General features: G+C 39.6%; 1 protein-coding gene across 5 annotated transcripts in view; it reads right to left on the bottom strand.

Annotated features, from left to right (window-relative positions):
• Positions 1-26,387, bottom strand: part of LOC105486256 (complement factor I) — a 71,954-nt gene that overhangs the window by 7,154 nt on the left and 38,413 nt on the right. For 2 of the 5 annotated variants that reach the window (XM_071093197.1, XM_071093196.1), the window contains 10 exons: positions 23,431-23,701; positions 21,395-21,548; positions 11,764-11,939; positions 10,772-10,885; positions 10,520-10,630; positions 8,159-8,182; positions 7,979-7,999; positions 3,647-3,682; positions 455-558; positions 172-275 (listed from right to left, as the gene is read on the bottom strand). In XM_071093197.1, coding sequence (XP_070949298.1) covers positions 172-275; positions 455-558; positions 3,647-3,682; positions 7,979-7,999; positions 8,159-8,182; positions 10,520-10,630; positions 10,772-10,885; positions 11,764-11,939; positions 21,395-21,548; positions 23,431-23,701 — 1,115 coding nt within the window. The remainder of the gene's footprint in view (positions 1-171; positions 276-454; positions 559-3,646; positions 3,683-7,978; positions 8,000-8,158; positions 8,183-10,519; positions 10,631-10,771; positions 10,886-11,763; positions 11,940-21,394; positions 21,549-23,430; positions 23,702-26,387) is intronic. The other 3 variants (XM_071093198.1, XM_071093199.1, XM_011749020.2) reach the window with 2 other exon arrangements.

The following is a 26,387-nucleotide window of genomic DNA, read 5'->3' as shown; positions in this document are numbered from 1 at the left end:
TCTACGGGACTGGCCTCTGGAATTCCGGTTGTGAATACCAGAGGATACTTTGCAATTAATATAGTGGAGTTTGTCAATACCTTTTTCAGATATGCTTTATCATCTGCCACAATCTCTATTATTCACTTCATTGTTTCAGGAAATCTAAAATGTACTGAAGACATCTTTTACCTGAGACAATGTGCAGCAGTCAGAACCCAACAGCCACCAATATAAATTCCCCCACAGGTGATTCCTTTGGCATCCTTAATTCCCACCTGCCATGGGAAGTCTCCCTGTAAAAGACATTCGTGTGGTCACTGCCATTCTAACAGATAGCGATACAAACAGCCCTAAGATATTTCCATGGCAAGACTCCCAGTCTCTTATAATTACATCATCCTCCTGTCTCTTCCCCCCCACCAATTTAGGCTGTTTCTGGGCAGTTGTGTTGTGACTTTTCATGCGAGTTTACCAGTTTTGCTAGCTTTCCTCCCACAATTCGTTTCCTTCGAACGTGCATTCTGTTTTTAACTCCACAAGATAATTTAGGTAATAATGATTTTATCCGTCTTCTTTCTTCAAGAAAGGAAGAGATTACATCATTATTATCTTGAACCCATTAACCTTTTTAACACACTTCTTGATTATCTATGCCACAAAAACAGCAGAGTCACAGTCAGCAGAGTCACAGTCAGTACAAGACAGGCTGGAATCATTAGTAAATTATTTTGAATGCTAAACCATACTATTTATCTTATTTAAAAATTCTGGCTTCATATTAAAATTGGCTTGATTCTCTGAAGTTCTGCCTAAAGATGGACTAGTGGCAGAAAGGGGCTGGCCAAGAGGTTAAACATTTACCAGTCTCTAGCTTATAAAGGATGCCACATGTCCAGGCACTGTGACAGAGGCAGCTCAGAAGGGAATCACATTCTGAAATCATCAGGATAAACTAACAACATGGCAAACTGTGTCTTTTATGTTCTTTCTTTCTTTCTTTTCTTTCTTTCTTTCTTTCTCTTTCTTTCTTTCTTTTCTTTCTTTCTTTCTCTTTCTTTCTTTTTCTTTCTTTTCTTTTCTTTCTTTCTCTTTCTGTCTCCCTCCCTCCCTCCCTGCTTTCTTTCCTTCTCCTTCCTTCCCTCCCTCCCTCCCTCCCTCTCTCTCTCTCTTTCTCTCTCTCTCTCCCTTTCTTTCTTTCTTTCCTTCTTTCTTTCTTTCATTTTGAGATGGAGTCTCAGTCTTGTAGCCCAGGCTGGAGTGCAGTGGCATGATCTCAGCTCACTGCAACCTCCGCCTCCTGGGTTTAAGGGATTCTCCTGCCTCAGCCTCCCAAGTAGCTGGGATTACAGGTGCCCATCACCCAGCTAATTTTTGTATTTTTAGTAGAGATGGGGTTTCACCATGTTGGCAAGGCTGGTCTCGAACTCCTGACCTCATGTGATCCACCTGCCTTGGCTTCCCAAAGTGCTGGGATTACAGGCGTGAGCCACCATGCCCAGCCATAGTTTTTAGTTTCTAGAGGCTGTTTATACGGAACTCTTTTATTAATATCAATGTTAACATAGTGATAGTCATATTAAGTACTTTCTATATTCCAGGCCCCATACTGAGTCTTTGTATATACTTTATCTCATTTAATCATCCTATTAACCCTGAGAGGTGATGTGCCAGTGACCCCGGGACAAATGGGTTAGCGGGCTGGGGAGTGTTTTTAGCCATTTGACATGTGACAATGTTTTCTTCCTCTGTCTGTGAGCATGCAGATGTCTGGCACATGTGTCATGAGAAAACACGGTAGAGCAAAGTTTATGACATGAATTTTCCAAAGAATTTATGATGATTGAAGAAAGTAAAAGATATCCCTTTATTTCCTCTCTATATTTTAACATGTCATGAAAATTTTAGTAAACTTGCTTCTTAGCCCCAGATGAGAAAGGAAAATGAATATTGCTGTTAATAATTTTGGGCATACCAAAAAAGTTAGGCCCCCAAGAAAAAGTGGTTGTGGTATGGAGGCTAAAGCAACTCCATCTTGGATATTAATCTGCCATGTTAGCTTCTGATTAACCCCAATTCTGGGAAGGCTGCTGAGATTTCCAGTTTATCTATTATTCCCTGTATAAGAGCATGCACTTACTGTAAATCCTGCCCTTATGGTAAATTGCTACCCATTAGCTCTGAAGCATTTGTGCCCCTCCCCTACAGTATACAATCTCTGGGTCCGGAGAGAACTAGCACAAGGATCCACCATCTTGTCTCACTGTTGTCCAGGACACAGACATGGCATTAGTAAGTACCTATTAAACGTTTCTTTGTAAGGAACCGGATATGTTAGCCTCTTTCTTTGGCCTCTCAACTTCCTTAGACTTTGGGGGCAGATTTGTGTGAACCTGCCCACTGTGAAACACATGGATAGAAGATGGTTTTTTTTTTGGTCTCACCCATCCTAAGAACTGGGGTGGGGGAAGATTGTGATGGCAAGTTTTTGCTTAGACCTTTGAAGGAAGAGGGATCTCATGCTCTGAGGACTGTGAAACCAGCTTAGGTAGTATCTGAAAATGAATGTTATCCTGAGTAAAAATAAAGGGACATTGCTGAAAATCCCTTTTGACTAATATCCATAGCTTTGAGATCTAAATCTTTTTTTTTTTTTTTTTTTTGAGATGGAGTCTCACTCCATTGCCCAGGCTGGAGTGCAGTGGCACAATCTTGGCTCACTGCAACCTCTGCCTCCTGGGTTCAAGCGATTCTCCTGCCTCAGCCTCCTGAGTACCTGGGATTACAGGCAGCTGCTACCATGCCTGGCTAATTTTTATATTTTTGTAGAGATGGGGTTTCACCATGTTGGCCAGGCTGCTCTTGAACTCCTGACCTCAAGTAATCCGCCTGCTTTGGCCTCCCAAAGTGCTGGGATTACAGGCCTGAGCCACTGTGCCTGGCCTTAAATCTTTTACTCATTGCCTGATTTTTAAACATTGTTACTTAATTTTTGTTACTGACAATTAGAAAGAAGTCTACATGAACTTCATTTAAAAATCCCACTGACGGAGCTATTTTATTCCCAATTTGTATTTGAGGTTAAGTTACTCAAGTCTTACGTTTTTATAGCTAATACATAACTGAGTCAGGATTTAATGTAAGTCTGTCTGACTAGAAATCTCTAATCAATTGCTATCTTCCCGGGAACTTAATACTTTAATTTAATTTGGCTTTTAGCGCACAACTGGCCAAGGTACAGATCTTCAAAGGTCTCCTATTACCATGATTTAAAACATTGTGAAAGAATGGCTAATTCAATTAACATCTATTATTTTTTCTGTTTCAAAAAATTATGAGTCATGCTTGAGAGCTGGTTGTTTTTTGACAAAACTGACCCGGCAAAGTTCGTATCAAATAGAAAAAGCTTATGTAGGATTGGAGTATTGTTTTCACTTCAAAATTAGCCATATGAATTAATCTAGTTTTAAAAGCAATTTTCGAGAATCATTTTAGCTTACTTTTCTTAAAAGTGATACAGAAAGGAGAAGAATAACGTTATATTTTTAAATTTAAATTGATACCAAAATTAATTGTTGCTTGAATCAATTATATATACATGCAAATGACACTAAAATTACAGCCTAAACCAGTGAGCCACCAATAAAAAAGTATAATGTTAACTTACCTGCATCCATGTCAGCAGTCAAAATTTCTGTTTCTTCTATGATAAAAAAAAGAATCCAATGTTTAAAGTTGTTAATTATGGTCAAACTTAAATCAACATTGATTATAATTTTCTGCCTTAAAACTTGGCCTCCCTTTTATAAAGGACTGTACAAAATCCCCAAGGCATGTCATCTTATTTCCTTTCTATAATTAGGTCATTGTAAAGGCTCAAGATGCACTGTATAGAAACTGCTGGCACAAGTTAGAGATATCTGTTGGTACTAGTGAATGTTGAGACTCATAGTGTCATAGTTTCCTGTAGTTAGAACGAGCAAAATGCACAGCCCAGAAGGGGAAGGCTTCTCTTTCAACTCTTTGCATCCCCAAGGTGTTTTTTTAAATATATATATTATATATATAAAATAGTATATATATTTATTATATATAAATAAATATATAATATATATTATATAAATAGATATTATTTACATTTTATATTATATAATTATATATTTGATATTTGATATTTATATAAAATATATATATATATATATTTTTTTTTTTTTGAGACAGAGTCTCACTCTGTTGCCCAGACTGGAGTGCAGTGGCGAGATCTCGGCTCACTGCAAACTCCAGCTCCTGGGTTCAAGCGATTCTCCTGCCTCAGCCTCCCGAGTAGCTGGGATTACAGGCACGCATCACCACGCCCTGCTAATTTTTGTAGTTTTAGTAGAAACGGGGTTTCGCCATATTAGTCTGGCTGGTCTTGAACTCCTGACCTCGTGATTCACCCGTCTCGGCCTCCCAAGGTGCTGGGATTACAGGCGTGAGCTACTGCACCCAGCCACCCAAGGTATTTACATAAGGTAGGGAGCGGTCATCAGCACTGACCAAGGGAGTCCTGAGCTCACAGGAAAAAGGCTCCTCTCAGTTTGTACAGGTATGAGTTAGCATTAGGCATCTGGGATGCAGAAGTAAACGAGAAAAAAAAATCTTTTTTTTTTTTTTTTTTTAGATTTTTTTCCTTGAAGTTATACCAGATGTTTTCATCTTTGCTCTGCCATCCTAGAACATTTCTGTGGACAGAATCATTATTTCCTTGACCTGGGTATCTGAAGGCGAATTCCCACCAACATGTTGCTCTGTCATGGATGAGGATATGGCTGGGGATAGCATAGCTCAGAATGGCAGCGTCACTTTGCTGCATTCCTGTGTCTTGTCACTGAGCTTGCCAAGTTCTCTTTGGGACAGGTTTATGAGTGTTCGTTATGCCACACACCTAAGTTGTTTTCTAGGGCAGAGAGAGGCTTTGCTCAGATGCATTTACAAAAGCACCCTTGTGATTCAGAGACGACTCAAATATTTACATTCAATACCCAACAAAGGAAGATGGGAAAGTCAAGTGTAGCTGAGGTGTACTAGGTATTAGAAGAACAGCATTAACTTGATTTTATATAATCAAAGCTGAGGTGTACTAGGTATTAGAAGAACAGCTAGTACATCTCTGATTATATAAAAATTAAGGATTTCTATTCAACAAATCTCACATGGATAGAGTTAACAGATGAGAGACAGCATGGAAGAAGGTATCTGTAATGTTTAAAACTGACAATGGATTAATTTCTAGACGGTAAAAGGAACCCTTGCAAAATCAATAAGAAAGATTACAATGAAAGAAATATAAAATTAAGCAAAGGATGTGAACCAATGAAAGGATAGAGAAAAGAAAAGGAAGATGAAACTAAAAAGTCAGTACACACATGAAGAGAAACTCAGAATCATTTGTTAATATAAAAATTCAAGTTAATAAACAATGCCATCACTTGACAGCGGGAGAAACATGCTTGATGTTGGTGAGGTTGAAGAGAACCCTCAGGCATTATTGGTGGAAGTAAGGACTGGTATATAACAGCGCTGCCAAAGAACAGACAGGCACTAGTAGTCAAATTAAGGATATGCATACTCCAAGACTCAATTTACTACTATGGTTTGAGTGTGTCCCCCAAAATTCATGTGTTGGAAACTTAATCCCCAACACAACAGTGTTGGGAAGTGGGGCCTAATAAGAAGGGATTAGGTCATGAGGGCTCTTCCCTCATGAATAGATTAATGTCGTTATCTCGGGAGTGGGTTAGTTGTAGTGAGAGCGGGCTTGTTATATATAAAAGTGAGTTCGGACTCCTCTTGTTCCCTTGCTCTCTTGCCTTTCCACCTCCTGCCATGGGATGATGGAGCAAGAAGGCCCTCGACAGATGTGGGCCCTGTGACCCTGGACCTCACAACCTCCAAAACTGTAAGAAATAGATTTATTTTCTTCATAAATTAACCAGTCTGTGGTATTCTGTTATAGCAACACAAAAGAAGATGCCCAGCTAGATGCCTCAAAGAAATCCTCCCACACACACTTAAGGAGAGGATATTCATCACAGTATGACTGTGGGCTGAAAGTCCATTACTGAGAAAGTGGAGAGTAAATTGTGCAAGATAAACACAGTGGAGTATTTTATGCAGCAGTTAGAAGCAACAAATTAGATGAACACAAAGTAACACAGACAGGTCTTTAAAATGTAATGAGTTGTGAAAAGAAAAAAGGAAATACAGATCTACAACACAATACTATGTGAATAAAAAATGTATGCTTGCAAAATAACAATACACATTGGATAAGAATGCATGCAAACAAAAAGACGTACATATTAAGTCACTTAAAAATGGTTGCCTATCGGGGGAGAGGAACGGGAGTATAGTGATAAAGAGGCATAAATGAGTCAAACAAGACAGGGACCTTGCTTGACCCCTGATGATCATGTATAAGCAGCTGAGGAGTATCATTAACGCATCACGTTGCCCCTGAGATCTGAAACTAGGGAGGGAGTAGGAAGGAAAGGAGGGAGGGAGGGAGGGAGGGAAAAAAGGAATAGAGAAGGAGGAGGAGGAGGAGGGAAGAGAAGAAGAAGAAGGAGAAAAAGAAGAAGAAGAGAACAAAAGGAACAAGAAGCAGAGGAAGGAGGAGAAGGAGGAGGAGGAGGGAAGAGAAGAAGAAGGAGGAGAAAAAGAAGAAGAAGAGAAAAAAAGGAACAAGAAGCAGAGGAAGGAGGAGGAGGAGGAGGAGGAACAGCAGCTTCAGAGGGCAAAATGACCAGTGAGAGAGAATACAGTGAAATAATAGGCATTTAGAGCAAAGGGTGGTCTTGAGCTAGCCAGTCCCTCAGAAATCCTAAGAAATCCTGAGGAAGTGGCTCATGCCTATAATCCCAGCACTTTGGGAGGCCGAGGCGGGTGGATCCCGAGGTCAGGAGTTCAAGACCAGCCTGGCCAAGATGGTGAAACCCCATCTCTACTGAAAATACAAAAATTAGCCAGGTGTGGTGGCACATGCCTGTAATCTCAGCTACTCGGGAGGTTGAGGCAGAGAATTGCTTAAACCTGGGAGGTGGAGGTTGCAGTGAGCTGAGATCGCACCACTGTACTCCAGCCTGGACTACAAAACTGAGACTCTGTCTCAAAAAAAAAAAAGAAAGAAAGAAAGAAAGAAATCCTGAGGAGGATCATGAACTTTGACATTATATGAACTGGGGATGTAAGTCATTTTACATGAATATTTTTCTAGTTCTTTTTTTTTTTTTTTTTTTTTGGAGATGGAGTCTCGCTCTGTCACCCAGGCTGGAGTGCAGTGATGTGGTTTTGGCTCACTGCAAGCTCTGCCTTCCGGGTTTATGCCATTCTCCTGCCTCAGCCTCCCAAGTAGCTGGGACTACAAGCGCCCGCCACCACGCCCGACTAATTTTTTTTGGTATTTTTAGTAGAGATGGGGTTTCACTGTGTTAGCCAGGATGGTCTTGATCTCCTGACCTCGTGATCCTCCCGCCTCGGCCTCCCAAAGTGCTGGGATTACAGGCGTGAGCCACCGCGCCCGGCCGTTTGCATGAATATTTTTAAAAAGGGTGGTCCCAAAGAGCTAGAGGATTTGGGACATCTGGCTGATACAAGTAAATAAGAAAATGGCTATCATGAAAAGATGTTATCTTTTCTCCGGTTGCAATTTCTTGAGGCACTACCTTGATTTTGAGGGAAAATGAAGAGGAGAAAGGTATTCGGCAAAGGTGAAATGGGCAGGGAAGAGTCCACTCTGGGTGGTGTTTTGGTCAGCAGGCCGTGGATGGGGTGTGTGAGAGTGAGTTTATCACACTGAGAAAAGGCCTCTATGCCTAAACTAATGTTCAGGCTGGGTTATTGCTAAAATGTGGTCATATCATGCTCCATTAACAGTTACATTAAAATATAAGAAGACCATAGAACCTAAGTTTTGTTTCAATTTTTTAATATCCCCAAATTGTAATAAAAATTTTACCTTGAGCCACAGATGCAAAGCCTGAAGAAAACAAAAACAAAAACAAAAAATTTATCAAAGGATAATTTTTAACTGGGAAAAAATGCACACTATATCAATATACTATACATGTCATGAAAACCATCGCACCTTATTTCTGTTTTCTTCAGTAATAGAATTTTTCTGTAAGAATAGATTTACCTTGAATTGTAGGATGTCTAGCTGCTAAAAACAAAACAAAAAACTCACTATAGCAAAGAGATCGTTTTGACTTGAATAAAATATGCACAAATTATTAAATTTCAGATCAGTACAACTTAATAGTTAGAAGCATTACTAAAATGCAAAGGCAGAGCTCATCCCTAAATAAGAGTAAACTGAAGTAACAATGACAGTTGGCCAAATGTGTTTTTGAAATAGATTTTAAAAAGATAAAAGGAGGTCAGGTGCAGTGGCTCATGCCTGTAATCCCAGCAACATGCCTTCCAAAGTGTTGGGATTACAGGTGTAAGCCACTGAGCCTGGCCAGGGCAGGAATTTTTGAAATGTTATTCACTAATGGAACCCCAGCACCTAGGGCAGGGACTGGCACACATAGTAGCAACTGAACAAATATTCATCAAGTAAATGAATAAATATAATAAAGAGATTTTTCCTCCAGAAAGCACTGATGGAAGCAAAGAGTCAGTCCTTATAGCCTAGAATAGGTACATAAGAATATTTTTCACCATTGGAGATAACGTATCCAGAACACCAACTCATTGCTTTGAAACTTGGTAAGTAAAAGGAAAGAATTAAGCATTATTCTGCCTCTCAATAGATTTCTAGTTAATAAGTGCAGAAGGCATGATAAAATTAAAAATTGCCATTTTACAGCCCCTACTGACAAAATGGATGTAGGCAACAATTTAAAAGGCTGCTAAAACCATTAGGCAAAATATTGTGGGGTGCTTTGCAATGGACACACCAAGCTGATCAAATAATCATCTTAGCATCACTAGAGGAGGGACAACCAGACACGAAGACATTATGTGTAATAGGAAATACATGCAAGACTCATCAAGAAATCTTGCCTAAGGCCAGGCACAGTGGCTTACACCTGTAATGCCAGCACTTTGGGAGGCCGAGGCAGGCAGATCATTTGAGGTCAGGAGTTCGAGACCAGCCTGGCCAACATGGTGAAACCCTGTCTCTGCTAAAAACAGAAAAATTAGCCAAACATGATGGCACACGCTTATAATCCCAGCTACTCAGGAGGCTGAGGCAGGAGAATCCCTTGAACCCACGAGGCAGAGGCTGCAGTGAGCCTGCATTGTGCCACTGCACTCCAGCCTAGGCAATAGAGCAAGACTATGTCTTAAAAAAAGAAAATAAAAAGAATTCTCGCCTAAGATATTAAACCTTGCTCTTAAAAAAAATGTTTGTCATTGACTTGAAGCTCAAAACCTTGGTTATAATCAAGTCTCTTTAAATCCAGAATAAGAAGTATCCTATAGGCAAATGACTCAGTTTCTCTAAAAAAAAAAAAAAAATTAATAGTATGAACAAAATTGGGGTAGGGAGGTGGGGGAAGATAACTCTTGATGAATAAAGAAGACTTTAAAAATGTAATAACCAAACAGAACATTGAGATTCTTTTAGATCGTGATTTGAATATATTCATTCAAAAGAGACATTTTTGAGATAGTTGATAAAATTTGAACATGGCTGTTATTAAATGATGTTAGTGAATTATTAATATAGTGAATTATTATATCTAAAATAGATTTTAGATATACTAATGAGAGAATGGTTTTTTAATATATATATATATATATAGTGCTTTTATCATTGGAGATGCATATAAATGATGTGATATGATATCTAAAATTTACTTTAAAATACTCCAACAGGCCAGGTGCGGTCACTCACGCCTGTAACCCCAGCACTTTGGGAGGCTGAGGCAGGCAGATCATCTGAGGTCAGGAGTTTGAGACCAGCCTGGCCAACACAGTGAAACCCTGCTCTACTAAAATACAAAAATTAGCCAGGCATGGTGGCAGGTGCCTGTAATCCCAGCTACTTGGGAGGCTGAGGCAGGAAAATCGCTTGAACCTGGCAGGTTGAGGTTGCAGTGAGCCAAGATTGTGCCACAGCACTCCAGCCTGGGCAACAGAGCAAGACTCCACCTCAAAAAAGTAATAATAAATAAAATAATAAAATAAAATAAAATACTCCAACAAATATACATACAAACAAACAAATTGGAAGAGAGATAAACAAGATGAGCAAACTATCAATAACTTGCAGGTGGAAAATGGGTACTTAGGGGTTGGTTCTAATGGTCTATTTTTTGTATGTGCAGTGAGAACGTCTTTTAATAGAAAGTTCTGAAATAACAAGTAGACATTTAGTGGATGAAAATATGGGGAGATGAACATTCCATAGTTCTGCAAATGCCCACTCAGTGTTCCTACTGCTACACCCATCTATAGTCCCCTTAAGATTATACTTTACCTAAAGAAAAGTTTCAGAATCCCTGGATTCAATAATGAAAAAAGTCACTCCAAGACTTTAAATTACCTTCACAGCCAACTTCATCGTCCCCTGTAATGCAGTCCACCTCACCGTTGCATCGATACTGGCTTGGAATGCAAACATCCGATTTACAATGGAAGCTTCTGCCATGGCATGCTGTGCAAACATAAGTAGGAGAGGTTTTTTCATTCCTTAAAATTGAATGAGGCACAATCTGAAATTCAATAGTAAAGTTGTTTTTCCTCTTTTAGTCAGAAAAATGAATGTAGAGGATTTAGAGGCTAGATTTATGTCTACCTTTACAACACAGTTCATCACTTTGGTCTCCACAATCATTGATACCATCACAGGCCTTCGTCTGAGAAATGTATTTCCCATTCACGCACTGAAAGGAGTCATTCGTTGGAGAATCTGTAAAGCAGGAATTATCTTTGTGAAATGTATTTATGGAGTGGTGGCATGACATCTTTATCAGATTTTTGGGATAACTGAGTCATTAAGAGAAAGTTAAACTTCAAAAAAATGTATAAAATGTATCAGTGTTATCAACATAGTATATATGACTCATACAGAAAATAAATGTCAAAGCTGGCTTATGGAGGCTCTTTTATTATCTCTGAAAGTCAGTATTTATTGTGAAAGTCTGTATTTGCTGAGATGGGGAGGAATGAAGAGTATATGCTGACACTGACAAACACTGGTTTCCACCTATTTCTTTCATGCTGCTACACTCATCCTCACCCCTACTCCCAAGACTTGCCTGGGCAGTGCCATTTGTTTACATTTTGATGGTACTTGTTTTTAGCACTGAAAAGGGATGGGTATAGGTTTGGTCTTTAAAACTACACATATGACTAAAATATTCCAGTGTCATGAAGGGGGAGAAAAGTGGCAATGACTGCCTGAAAACTGAGGCACCGATGTGGTCACTTAAAGGTTTTAAATAAATTCATATATGCTGGCCCTTTTAAAGGAGATGCTGAGGTTTCTTCTTATGTTTGATTGACTTGTGCTTGCTATAGTAACTTTAATCCAGATGATCAAATGAAGCAAGGGGAGTCAGGTAACTTTGCTTCCCATTTATGAACCTGTAGAGAGGCAATGTTTGAATGGCAAATGGTACAATGGGGAAAGGCACCAATTTAGGTTCTAAAGCCCAAAACTTGATATAATCTATATTATTGCCTCTGTGACTGGCAACTAGGCATCAATCATTTGTTTACTATAGGCTTGGTGTAAAATAAACAACCTTCAAGGAAGGGAAAATAACTGGCAAATACTCCACCAACCTGCTTTCTGTGTGTAACACACCACATCAGCTAAATCCTGGTAATCCATAGTTCTTCTCTTAGTAAAAGTACATTCAGCCAAGCTGGTCTCTAATCCTCGGCAATGTACATGTAGACATTCAGTGGAATTTATAGAGAGATCAGACAACTTAAACCTTCTTTCACTATCAGCACCTCTGCAAATAGAATAAAGAAAACATTATGGTAGAATAACTGTACTTGGCATGTATAACCCTACTGTAGCAGGTAAGAAACTAGAGTAATGTCTTCTCATTCTCTATATAGGAGTTACAGATTGGGCAAGATACTGAAACTCTGAGCCTCAATACCTTCATCTATAAAAGGGAATATAAGTACCTCACTGGATTTTGTAAAGATTAACTAAAACTTGGCTGGGGGTGGTGGCTTACACCTGCAATCCTAGCACTTTGGGAGGACAAAGAGGGTGGATTACCTAGGTCAAGAGTTTGAGACCAGCCTGGTCAACATGGTGAAACTCCCATCTCTACCAAAAATACAAAAATTAGCTGGGTGTGGTGGCCCACACCCATAGTCTCAGCTACTCGGGAGGCTGAGGCAGGAGAATCACTGGAACCCAGGAGGCAGAGGTTGCAGTGAGCTGAGATCACGCCATTGCACTCCAGCCTGGGCAACAGAGCGAGACTCTGTCTCAAAAAAAAAAAAAAAAAAAAAAAAGATTTTCCATCTTTTCCTTTTGGTAATCTCTCTGCCTGCCCCATGCTGTAAACTTTAGGTGGTTGGTTCAATTATTGCCTAAGACTTGGGAGGTTAGGTTAGTTTAATTCCTATAGGTCAATTTTGCTTTTACAGTAAGCTACATCTTCACTTCAGCCTTGACAGTATTAAGGTGCTATTTTGGCATCTGTGTGTCATTGCTTGGACTTCTCAATTTGTTCAGAATTTGTGAGAAGAGACTGCCTCAGTGACGTATCATCCTAGAGATGATGATTTACAGTGAACTATTCTTCTAGGACATTCAATAGTTCCTTGCTTCTCTCTAGAAGTAAATGGGGAAAATAGGTTAAAAATAAAAAATTGAGCAAAGATGCATCAGGTAAATGGAAACAAAAATAGAACAGTAATGACAATATAAATATTAGACTAACTAGGATAAAAGGCAAAAGTAAAACAAGGTGAAGCCAGGATTTGTAATTATTTCAGACCATGAGGCTGTGCCACGAGAACAAACAAGAGCCATTTGAGGCATTCTTATAGGTTAATAATCTGAAAAATGTACCAATCTAAAAATACCTAAAAATACTATATAAGAGGGCACACCCAAGATGGCCGAATAGGAGCAGCTCCAGCCTCCAGTTCCCAGTGTGAGTGACACAGAAGACAGGTGATTTCTGCATTTTCAACTGAGGTACTGGGTTCATCTAACTGGGGAGTGCCGGACAATCAGCGCTGGTCAGCTGGTGCAGCCCGACCAGTGAGAGTTGAAGCAGGGCAAGGCATCGCCTCACCTGGGAAGTGCAAGGGGGAAGGGAATCCCTTTTCCTAGCCAAGGGAAACTGAGACAGACAACAACTGGAAAATCGGGTAACTCCCACCCTAATACTGCGCTTTACCAAGGGTCTTAGCAAATGGCACACCAGGAGATTATATCCCACAGCTGACCCAGAGGGTCCCACGCCCACGGAGCCTCCCTCATTGCTAGCACAGCAGTCTGAGATCTAACTGCAAGGTGGCAGTGAGGCTGGGGGTGGGGCACCCACATTGCTGAGGCTTAAGTGGGTAAACAAACCTACCAAGAAGCTCAAATTGGGTGGAGCCCACCTCAGCTCAAGGAGGCCGGCCTGCCTCTATAGACTCCTCCTCTGGGGACAGGGCATACCTAAACAAAAAGCAGCAGAAACCTCGGCAGAGGTAAATGCCCCTGTCTGATAGCTTTGAAGAGAGCAGTGGATCTCCCAGCATAGAGGTTGAGATCTGAGAACAGACAGACTGCCTGCTCAAGTGGGTCCCTGACCCCTGAGTAGCCTAACTGGGAGACATCCCCCACTAGGTGCAGACCAACATCTCACACCTCACACGGCGGGGTACACCGCTGAGATGAAGCTTCCAGAGTGAGAATCAGACAGCAACACTTGCTGTTCAGCAATATTCTATCTTCTGCAGCCTCCGCTGCTGATACCCAGGCAAACAGGATCTGGAGTGGACCTCAAGAAAACTCCAACAGACCTACAGCTGAGGGTCCTGACTGTTAGAAGGAAAACTAACAAACAGAAAGGACACCCACACCTAAACCCTATAAGTACATCACCATTATCAAAGACCAAAGGCAGATAAAACCACAAAGATGGGGAAAAAGCAGTGCAGAAAAGCTGGAAATTCAAAAAATCAGAGCACATCTCCCCCTCCAAAGGAACGCAGCTCATCACCAGCAACGGAACAAAGCTGGACGGAGAATGACTTTGACAAGCTGAGAGAAGGCGGCTTTGGTCAATCAAACTTCAGAGCTAAAGGAGGAATTATGTAACCAGTGCAAAGAAACTAAAAACCTTGAAAAAAGAATGGATGAATGGATAACTAGAATAATCAATGCAGAGAAGACCTTAAAAGAACTGATAGAGATGAAAACCATAACACGAGAAATACGTGACAAATGCACAAGCTTCAGTAACCGACTCGATCAACTGGAAGAAAGAGTATCAGTGATTGAAGATCAAATGAATGAAATGAAGCGAGAAGAGAAGTGTGGAAAAAAAAGAGGAATAAGAAATGAACAAAGCATCCAAGAAGTATGAGATTATATGAAAAGACCAAATCTACGTCTGATTGGTGTGCCTGAAAGTGAGGGGGAAAATGGAACCAAGTTGGAAAACACTCTGCAGGATATCATCCAGGAGAATTTCCCCAACCTAGCAAGACAGACCAACATTCAAATTCAGGAAATACAGAGAACGCCACAAAGATACTCCTCGAGAAGAGCAACTCCAAGACACATAATTGTCAGATTCACCAAAGTTGAAATGAAGGAAAAAATGTTAAGGGCAGCCAGAGAGAAAGGTCGGGTTACCCACAAAGGGAAGCCCATCAGACTAACAGCAGATCTCTCGGCAGAAACTCTACAAGCCAGAAGAGAGTGGGGGCCAATATTCAACATTCTTAAAGAAAAGAATTTTCAACCCAGAATTTCATACCCAGCCAAACTAAGTTTCATAAGTGAAGGAGGAATAAAATCCTTTACAGACAAGCAAATGCTTAGAGATTTTGTCACCACCAGGCCTGCACTACAAGAGATCCTGAAGGAAGCACTAAACATGGAAAGGAACAACAGGTACCAGCCATTGCAAAAACATGTCAAAATGTAAAGTCCATCAACGCTAGGAAGAACCTGCATCAACTAGTGAGCAAAATAACCAGCTAATATCGTAATGACAGGATCAAGTTCACACATAACAATATTAACCTTAAATGTAAATGGACTAAATGCTCCAATTAAAAGACACAGACTGGTAAATTGGATGAAGAGTCAAGACCCATCAGTTTGCTGTATTCAAGAGACCCATCTCACATGCAGAGACACACACAGGCTCAAAATAAAGGGATGGAGGAAGATCTACCAAGCAAACGGAAAACAAAAAAAAGCGGGGGTTGCAATCCTAGTCTCTGATAAAACAGACTTTAAACCATCAAAGATCAAAAGAGACAAAGAAGGCCATTACATAATGGTAAAGGGATCAATTCATCAGGAAGAGCTAACTATCCTAAATATATATGCACCCAATACAGGAGCACCCAGATTCATAAAGCAAGTCCTTAGAGACTTACAAAGAGACTTAGACTTCCATACAATAATAATGGGAGACTTTAACACACCACTGTCAACATTAGACAGATCAACGAGACAGAAAGTTAACAAGGATATCCAGGAATTGAACACAACTCAGCACCAAGCGGACCTAATAGACATCTACAGAACTCTCCACCCCAAATCAACAGAATATACATTCTTCTCAGCACCACATCGCACTTATTCCAAAATTGACCACATAGTTGGAAGTAAAGCACTCCTCAGCAAATGTAAAAGAACAGAAATTATAACAAACTGTCTCTCAGACCACAGTGCAATTAAACCAGAACTCAGGACTAAAAAACTCAATCAAAACCGCTCAACTACATGGAAACTGAATAACCTGCTCCTGAATAACTACTGGGTACATAACAAAATGAAGGCAGAAATAAAGATGTTCTTTGAAACTAATGAGAACAAAGATACAACATACCAGAATCTCTGGGACACATTTAAAGCAGTGTGTAGAGGGAAATTTATAGCACTAAATGCCCACAAAAGAAAGCAGGAAAGATCTAAAATTGACACACTAACATCACAATTAAAAGAACTAGAGAAGCAAGAGCAAGCACATTCAAAAGCTAGCAGATGACAAGAAATAACTAAGATCAGAGCAGAACTGAAGGAGATAGACACACAAAAAACCCTCCAAAAAATCAATGAATCCAGGAGCTGGTTTTTTGAAAAGATCAACAAAACTGATAGACTGCTAGCAAGACTAATAAAGAAGAAAAGAGAGAAGAATCAAATAGACACAATAAAAAATTATAAAGGGGATATCACCACCGACCCCACAGAAATACAAACTACCATCAGAGAATACTATAAACACCTCTACGCAAATAAACTAGAAAACCTAGAAGAAATGGATAATTTCCTGGACACTTATACTCTCCCAAGACTAAACCAGGAAGAAGTTGAATCCCTGAATAGACCAATAGCAGGCTCTGAAATTGAGGCAATAATTAATAGCCTACCAACCAAAAAAAGTCCAGGACCAGATGAATTCACAGCCGAATTCTACCAGAGGTACAAGGAGGAGTTGGTACCCTTCGTTCTGAAACTATTCCAATCAATAGAAAAAGAGGGAATCCTCCCTAACTCATTTTATGAGGCCAACATGATCGTGATACCAAAGCCTGACAGAGATACAACCAAAAAAGAATTTTAGACCAATATCCCTGTGAACATTGATGCAAAAATCCTCAACAAAATACTGGCAAACCGACTCCAGCAACACATCAAAAAGCTTATCCACCATGATCAAGTGGGCTTCATCCCTGGGATGCAAAGCTGGTTCAACATACGCAAATCAATAAACATAATCCAGCATATAAACAGAACCAAAGACAAAAACCACATGATTATCTCAATAGATGCAGAAAAGGCCTTTGACAAAATTCAACAGCCCTTCATGCTAAAAACTCTCAATAAATTCAGTGTTGATGGAATGTATCTCAAAAAAATAAGAGCTATTTATGAGAAACCCACAGCCAACATCATACTGAATGGGCAAAAACTGGAAGCATTCCCTTTGAAAACTGGCACAAGACAGGGATGCCCTCTCTCGCCACTCCTATTCAACATAGTGTTGGAAGTTCTGGCCAGGGCAATCAAGCAAGAGAAAGAAATCAAGGGTATTCAGTTAGGAAAAGAAGTCAAACTGTCCATGTTTGGAGATGACATGATTGTATATTTAGAAAACCCCATTGTTTCAGCCCAAAATCTCCTTAAGCTGATAAGCAACTTCAGCAAAGTGTCAGGATACAAAATCAATGTGGAAAAATCACAAGCATTCTTATACACCAGTAACAGACAAACAGAGAGCCAAATCATGAATGAACTCCCACTCACAATAGCTTCAAAGAGAATAAAATACCTAGGAACCCAACTTACAAGGGATGTAAAGGACCTCTTCAAGGAGAACTACAAACCACTGCTCAGTGAAATTAAAGAGGACACAAACATATGGAAGAACATACCATGCTCATGGAGAGGAAGAATCAATATTGTGAAAATGGCCATACTGACCAAGGTAATTTATAGATTCAATGCCATCCCCATTAAGCTACCAATGACTTTCTTCACAGAATTGGAAAAAACTGCTTTAAAATTCATATGGAACCAAAAAAGACCCCGCATTGCCAAGACAATCCTAAGCCAAAAGAACAAAGCTGGAGGCATCACGCCACCTGACTTCAAACTATACTACAAGGCTACAGTAACCAAAACAGCATGGCACTGGTACCAAAACAGAGATATAGACCAATGGAACAGAACAGAGCCCTCAGAAATAATACCACACATCTGATCTTTGACAAACCTGAGAAAAACAAGAAATGGAGAAAGGATTCCCTATTTAATAAATGGTGCTGGGAAAACTAGTTAGCCATAAGTAGAAAGCTGAAACTGGATCCTTTCCTTACTCCTTATATGAAAATTAATTCAAGATGGATTAGAGGCTTAAATGTTAGACCTAAAACCATAAAAACGCTAGAAGAAAACCTATGGAATACCATTCAGGACATAGGCATGGGCAAGGACTTCATGTCTAAAACACCAAAAGCAATGGCAACAAAAGCCAAAATCAACAAATGGGATCTAATTAAACTAAAGAGCTTCTGCACAGCAAAAGAAACTACCGTCAGAGTGAACAGGCGACCTACAGAATGGGAGAAAATTTTTGCAATCTACTCATCTGACAAAGGGCTAATATCCAGAACCTATAAAGAACTCAATCAAATTTACAAGAAAAAATCAAACAACCCCATCAAAAAGTGGGCAAAGGATATGAACAAACACTTCTCAAAAGAAGAGATTCATACAGCCAACAGACACATGAAAAAATGCTCATCATCACTTGCCAGCAGAGAAATGCAAATCAAAACCACAATAAGATACCATCTCACACCAGTTAGAATGGCAATCATTAAAAAATCAGGAAACAACAGGTGCTGGAGAGGATGTAGAGAAATAGGAACACTTTAACACTGTTGGTGGGACTGTAAACTAGTTCAAACATTGTAGAAAACAGTGTGGCGATTCCTCAAGGATCTAGAACTAGAAATATCATTTGACCCAGCCATCCCATTCCTGGGGATATACCCAAAGGATTATAAGTCATGCTGCTATAAAGACACATGCACACACGTTTATTGTGGCACTAGTCACAATAGAAAAGACTTGGAATCAACCCAAATGTCCATCAGTGACAGACTGGATTAAGAAAATGTGGCACATATACACCATGGAATACTATGCAGCCATAAAAAAGGATGAGTTCGTGTCCTTTGTAGGGACAGGGATGCAGCTGGAAACTATCATTCCCAGCAAACTATCGCAAGAACAGAAAACCAAATACCACATGTTCTCACTCATAGGTAGGAATTGAACAATGAGATCACTTGGACACAGGAAGGGGAGCATCACACACCAGGTCCTATTGTGGGGAGGGGGTAGGGGGGAGGGATAGCATTAGGAGATATACCTAATGTAAATGATGAGTTAATGGGTGCAGCAAACCAATATGGCACATGTATATATATGTAACAAACCTGCACGTTGTGCACATGTACCCTAGAACTTAAGGTATAATAAAAAAAAATACTATATAAAATGCCATCGTTTTCCTCAATGAGTTCTTAAGGAAGTAAGGGAAATCTGTGCTGGTTAAAATTAGAGATGTCTGTTCATGAGCTTATATAAGAGCAAAATACTGAGAAATCAAATAATGAGAGAATCTACTAGTAGGTTGAACCATAAGTTGTAGGTAACAAACTGATGAAACTCAGAAATAGCCTATAGCTTAATTTAACAATATAAGAGACTCTCACTAGTGAACTACTAGCAGATGTGGTTTAAGAAGAAGAAAATTGAATCCAGAAAGAAGGAACAAACCAAGAAGTTGGTAAACATGAAGTAAATCTGAGTAAGCATTGTCTTAACAGTAGCGATAATGGCTTATTATATCATCATAGCGATTAACTTCTGGGATATAGAAAAATAAGGTGGAACTAAATATTAAAAACTTGATGGGTTAATTACATTTTTTTCTATTATTACTGAAGATGGTGAGGACTTCCTAAATCAATGATTTATGGTATAAATTCAAATGAAACTAAAGAAATAGAAATATAATGCATAATCATCAAACCAACTAGAGGTGGAAAAGAGGAAAGATTTTTAAAAATCTTTAATTTAGTAGAAATTATAAAAGGAAAAAGACAAAAGCACACAAAAAGCAGGGTAAATAATAAGCCTAAAAACAAGAGAAGAAATAAATTCAACAATATAAGTAATTATAATAATGTAAATGGACTAAACTCTTCAGTTAACAGTGATTGTAAACATTGAATTAAAACAAATCTAGATATGTGCTGTTTATAAGGAACATGCTTAAAATCTAAAGATATAGGAAGATTGAAAGTAAAGAAATAGAAAAAAATCTAAACAGAGCAGCTAACAACTTTGCTAATTCTATTAATAATGAGTAACATATCTATTATCTAGAACCCTGCATGTGGAGCATTTGAAAAATATTCAACCACAAAGCAAGTCTCAACAAATATTTGAAAAAATTGTTATCTTACAGGCATGTTCTCTAACCACACAGAATAAGAAAATCAATAACACAAAGTTAACCAAAGGCAAACTAACATATTAATTAAAACTAATATTATAATAAAGAAAACTTCCAAATTACATATGGGGCAAAGAAGAAATTATATTGAAAGTCAGAAGATATTTTGAACCAAATAATAAATAAAATACCACTTATGAAGGCTGATAGCATGTAGATGAAACATTACCTAGAGGGAAATGTTTAATCTTAAATGTTTACGTTAGGAAAGTAAGACAAATTGAAAACCGTTGAGTCAAGTATTCGACTCAAGGAATCAGAAAAAATGCAATAGGGAAAAGAAGGGAAAGTCAAAGATAACAGCAAGGATTGATGAAGTAGAAGATAAAGAAACAAAAGACCATTTTACAAATACGAAAACCTCTACAGGGTTTATCAAGGAAAAAAGAGAAAAGGCATATATAAACTATGCTATAAACTATAACTATATAAACTATAAACTATACTAGTTATATATAAACTATATAGTTTATACTAAACTATAAACTATACTGTATAGTATAGTTTATATATAGTTTATATACTATACTTATAGTATAAACTATATGTATATAAACTATACAGTATATAAAAACTATATAGTATATATAAACTACATAGTATATAAACTATAAGTATATAAACTATAACTATACTTACAGTATATAAACTATATAGTTTATAAACTATACTATAAACTATAGTTTATCCTAACTATATAGTTTATACTGTAACTGTATAGTTTATACTCACTGTATAGTTTATAGCATATAGTATAGTTTAACAATACATATATAGTATAGTATAACGATGCTATAGTTTATGCTATAAACTATATAACTAAAAACTATACTCACACCTAGTATATAAGCGATACTAAGTGTGAAAAAATGTACATAATTGTAGATGAGTAGGAGACACACAGAAATGAATGTGTTTGTGACTCTCAGAATCACTAAAGGATTCACGTCCAGATACTTCAACAGACTTATTATCCATGCTTTGTGGTCAGTAGGGTTCCAAGTGTTGGGTAAACATGAATGCATATCATCCTCATAGCAATGCTATGATGCACGTAGTTAATTTTCTTAGGTTATATATGTGGAAATTAATACACAGAAAGATTAGGTAATCAAAAAGCAAACAGAACAATTAAATCAACCATGAGAAAATCCACTGATACAAGCACTCACTGTTGAAATCCAAGGTCAAGGCAGGCCACGTTGGCTTCCCTCATGCTCCAGCTGCTTTTGCATACGAACATTGCTTTATCTTGGTCCACAAGTTTTACTTCAACTATTCCCTCTGAATCTGTATTTCCATGCTTCAAGGAAACACTAAACTTTCCTAAAATAAAAAAACAAAATAATGTGCAATACGTAGCCATTCACTTTTTTCTCTTAATTAAAAGTCTTTAAAAATAATAATGTACTTAAAGTCAAGTGAGCTTTGAACATCATGACAATTTTAACAAGTAATAGTAAGCAATTATTTTATGAGTGCTTATTATGTGTCAGTGGCTGTGTTATTCAGCTCTATAGAGGATCATTAAATCCTCACATCAACCCTATGAGGATAAAGCCTGTTTATTCCCATTTTTACACATGAGGAACCTAAATCTAGGGGAAGGTAAGCTCCTGGCCCAAGTGGTGATGCCAGGATTTGGAACCTGCTCAACTGATCTCACTCCAAAGTCCATGCTCTCAAAAATAAGCCCAACAGTGAAAATGTAAAATGTAGAAAGGGTTTATGTATTCTCATATATTTAAGGCATTTAATGCCTCAAGAGAAGAAAAGTCTGACACTGATGAAATAACCTCCACTATTGCCTTCCGCCTTTCCAACAGGGATTATAGATGAGCTCAAACAGGGAGCTTTCCCCCTCCTTTTCCACAGTATCTCAACATCTTAACTCATCTTAACTCAGCATCCCAAAAACATACAGCATCTCAAAAACATGAACTAGTATATGTCATGGTGCCTTTAAAAAGAATGTTTTAAGCGTTCCTAAGGTCATGAAGTGTCTGTAATAACTTGCTATCAGAAGACAATGAGCCCAAGCTTTGCTGTCATACATAAAATGTAGCAAGTACTTTCTGCATGCCAAGCACTGTGTGAAGAGCTCTGCATACATTGTTTTATTTAATTTTCACAAGAATTGTACAACTTAGAAACTTCACATTTTACAGATGAGGGAACTGGGGTCCAGTAAGGTCCAGCTTGTCAACAACCAGGGTGGGGTTTGGAGGGACTTGAAACTCAATTGGACTGACAGTGAAATCCTTAATCGTAACTGCCCACTAATCTAAGTGCTAGGGCCCCAGCCTCCTCAGCACACGAGGCACCTGGAGGGACTGTAGACAAGCTCTCTGGTCTGACATCTGGGTTTGCTAGGTTGGAGTATGTCCCAGGTCAGCAGTGGCTCAAGCAACCCTTGGATATTTAGGGACAATGGGGTCAGGGCTGGGGGAGAGAGTTGGGGGATGGCGGGATGGCTGTTGAAAGAAATTACTGGGGTAGGCCATGAGCGGTGGCTCACGCCTGTAATCCCAGCACTTTGGGAGGCTGAGGCGGGCGGATCATGAGGTCAGGAGATCGAGACCATCCTGGCTAACACAGTGAAACCCGATCTCTACTAAAAATACAAAAAATTAGCTGGGCATGGTGGCAGGCACCTGTAATCCCAGCTACTTGGGAGGCTGAGGCAGGAGAATGGCATGAACCTGGGAGGCAGAGGTTGCAGTGAGCCAAGATCACACCACTGCACTCCAGCCTGGGCGACAGAGTCAGATTCCATCTCAAAACAAAACAAAAACAGAAATTATTGGGGCCACAGGGGGACCTGAGGCCTGACTAGCCTACATGTGAGTACCAACCTTACTTGAAGACTTTTCACTGGGTTCTGAACCAACTCAATGGCCCTGGGAATAATCCCTTCAACCAAGTAGAAGTGAGTGTGGGGACAATTCTAAAGGGCTGGGCAGTGGGGAGTGGCAGGGGCAGTGAATGGAAGGTCTGGACTCAACATCCTATGCTCTGCACTCAAAGGCTGGCTGGATTCTGGCGACCCCTGATTTCTTTAGTGATTACCCCAATTATTATTGAGAGTCTAGAAAAAATTTTGAGTTGTCATCATAACATACATAAGAGAATTATTTTCTGATAGAAAGTATGGCATACGTATGCCCTTTTATATCATAGAATGACTTGAAAACTAGGCTTTTGCTACCTCCGGCTATGCATGTTCCATTATTTAAAAACTTTGTCCCTGGACGAAGACACTCCAAACTCTTTTGCTGACAGTATGTTGGGAAGCTTCTCCCATTAGTTGCACACACCACAGTGCCATTCTTTGGGCACTGATACGGTAGTTTACAAACACAGGTGCCCTCAATGCATCTCTGCCATGGCTGGCAGAAGACTTTATTGCAGGAGAGGTGAGTATATTTTTTTGCTAAGCACTTTTTTTCCACCCGATCCTCTTGAAATGTGGAAGTGACCTGTAAAATGCAAAAGAAACATTAACTTAGCAACAAACTAAACTCCCCTTTGAAGATGAGTAAGTGAAGAAAAAGAGCAAAACAGATACAGTCCACAGTACAGATGAGGGTGGTGTGGTCTGGTGGCTTTAAGAATTAGACAAACCTGGCTTCTAGACCCAGTTTTGGCACTTACTGTTACATGGCTCGTGGCAAGTGACCCTCCTGAAACGCAAATTCTCTCATCTGTAAAATGAGATAATATCTCCTATTTTGCAAGATTAGAAATACTATGTGTGTAATGGCTGACAGGTACTAGACATGAAATTAATGAGAGCTATTATTACCCTAATATTACCCTGCAGAACTCCAGTAGAAATAATATGAGGGCTGGTAACAGGCCAATTGGGCCAAAAGTCAATCCGCGAAGAAAAGTCAATGCTCTCTCCCTGTCCCCCAGAGCTTCCTCCTGAGGATGAGCCTCCTGTCCTCTAGTCTCCCCTGCTGCCCGCAGTGAGCCCCACTCCTTCCTCAGTGCCCTGCAGCTGCAAAGCATCAAGCTAGGGCAGACAGAAATCAAAGTCTTCAAATGCTGTTATGAAGGGAAATGAAGAAGCTAATGAAAACCATGCAAAACTTTGCAAAGATTGTTAAAGTCATTCTCCATAATTTGCTTTTCAGGAAACTTTACAAATTGCTACACATACACACACACACACACACACACACACACGACAAATTGGTCATTCTGAAAACTGGCTTTTGACACAGTGATTTAGAAAGAAATATGCCAGTTACACACTTTTCATGGTTCCATATATCTCTTTTTGGCACTTATTCGAGTTGGAATTTTTGTAATAATTTCTCTCCTGTATCTTCCACTGATCAGCTTGCAAGTGTCCTGACAGCAGGTTTTACGTATCACCTTTATATTGAAACAATGATGCTCTCATTGGGTGAGAAATCCAAGCAACTTGATTTTTTTTCTACCTTTATTCCTTTAAATCTTTTCTGAAATCTCATTCCTCCTTGATCTTTGGATAGAAACTTTGGTAAGTGTCATAACTTTTTCAGTCACTCTTAGATTTAAACAAAAACAAAAAAAATAAAAGGTGTTTAGTCCCAGGAATAGTCACTAAATAGCAATGACAATGTCTAGTGCTGTGGAACCATTGAAGCTCTGACCTTCATGTCAGATGAAAGCCTCTCCTTCCTCCCAGCTCAGACTTGCTTCCAGGATGTGTGATGGGTCCTCTCTGAGCTCTCCTCCATGCCATAGCTTTCAGGTCATGCTTCCCACCTCTCAGGAGAGGAAGAGAGGGACAGCAGCCAGGTCTCGCCTGATTCTTATGGCTGAGAACTAGCCTTGGTGAGGTGAGGGTTGGAGCCAACTCTCTCATGCGGAGTACTATGAGGTTCTCTAGAGATTACACTACTGGGGAAACTTGATGTCAATTCACTCAATGCTGGCAGTGCCTCTCCTCCAGCTGGCTGCTCATGGTTCATGTCTTCTCAGCTCCAGTATCCAACAGTACTAGCCTCTTTTCTGCTGAGGTTGCTTACCTTTGGCAGGGAGCCTCTTGGGCAGGGGTCCTATTTCTGATGGTCCCCAAGTCCATTCCCTCCTGAGGGCCCACACCTGTCTGTTGCCTTCCCTGCTGCCTACCATTGAAAGAGGGCTTGCTCCAACACAGCCACCTCTTTTTTCTCTGCCACCAGGCCCCTCCAGCCTTGGGTCCTTCTTCCTTTTAGGTATGGGTCAAGTACCAGTTCTTTTTTCTCCTCAGACTTCAGGGAACACATGTCAAGCACTCCAAGGGAACCACACAAATGACCTTTCACAATGTGAAAGCCCTTTCACAATGAAGAAAAGTGGCAGCACCTTCCATCCTCTTTGCCTGGGGTGGAGGTGGAGGATGGAAGGGAAAATACTACCTCACTCTGTTACATAAAATTACGGGAAGCCATTTTTTTGAACTGCACTCCTGCACCAAGCCCCAACAGACCAAACCAAAATGGAGTCACTTATGCTAAGTGGCATGTAATTAAACTGAAACTTTAAGGAAATGGGAAACCACATATTGGTGAGTTGAGGCTGGAATGGGAGGTGAGGAAGTGGAAGTAAAAGCTTGACTGGTTTTGGCCAGGCACAGGGGCTCACGCCTGTAATCCCAGCACTTTGGGAGGCTGAGGCGGGCAGATCAATTGAGGTCAGGAGTTTGAGACCAACCTGGCCAACATGGTGAAACCCCATCTCCACTAAAAATACAAAAATTAGCCAGACATTGTGGCACATGCCTGTAATCCCAGCTACTCAGGAGGCTGAGATAGGAGAATCACTTGAACCCGGGAGGTGGAGTTTGCAGTGAGTGGAGATCGCACCATTGCACCCCAACCTGGGTGACAGAGCGAGACTCCATCTCAAAAAAAAAAAAAAAAAAAAAAAAAAAAGCTTGACTCGTTTTGCCATTTAGACATGAAAACATGAACACAGACCAAAAAAAAAAAGAAAAAGAAAAGAAAAACAAAAAAGAAAGTCTCTGTCTCCTCTCCAAGCTCTGTTAAATTGAGAATAAAGGAATTTTTTTAAAGGGCATAAACCATAAGGTCAAAGAGAATGGGGAGAGGACTGTAGGACGTAAGATATCAAAATGTTGGAAGCTGGAAAACAGATGGGCTAGTGGTAATGGATTTAGCAGACCAAAGA

Source organism: Macaca nemestrina, chromosome 3, assembly GCF_043159975.1.
Source record: "Macaca nemestrina isolate mMacNem1 chromosome 3, mMacNem.hap1, whole genome shotgun sequence".
Lineage (NCBI taxonomy): Eukaryota > Metazoa > Chordata > Mammalia > Primates > Cercopithecidae > Macaca > Macaca nemestrina.
Note: the sequence above shows the minus strand (reverse complement) of the source record. Positions and strands in the feature narration are given on the sequence as shown.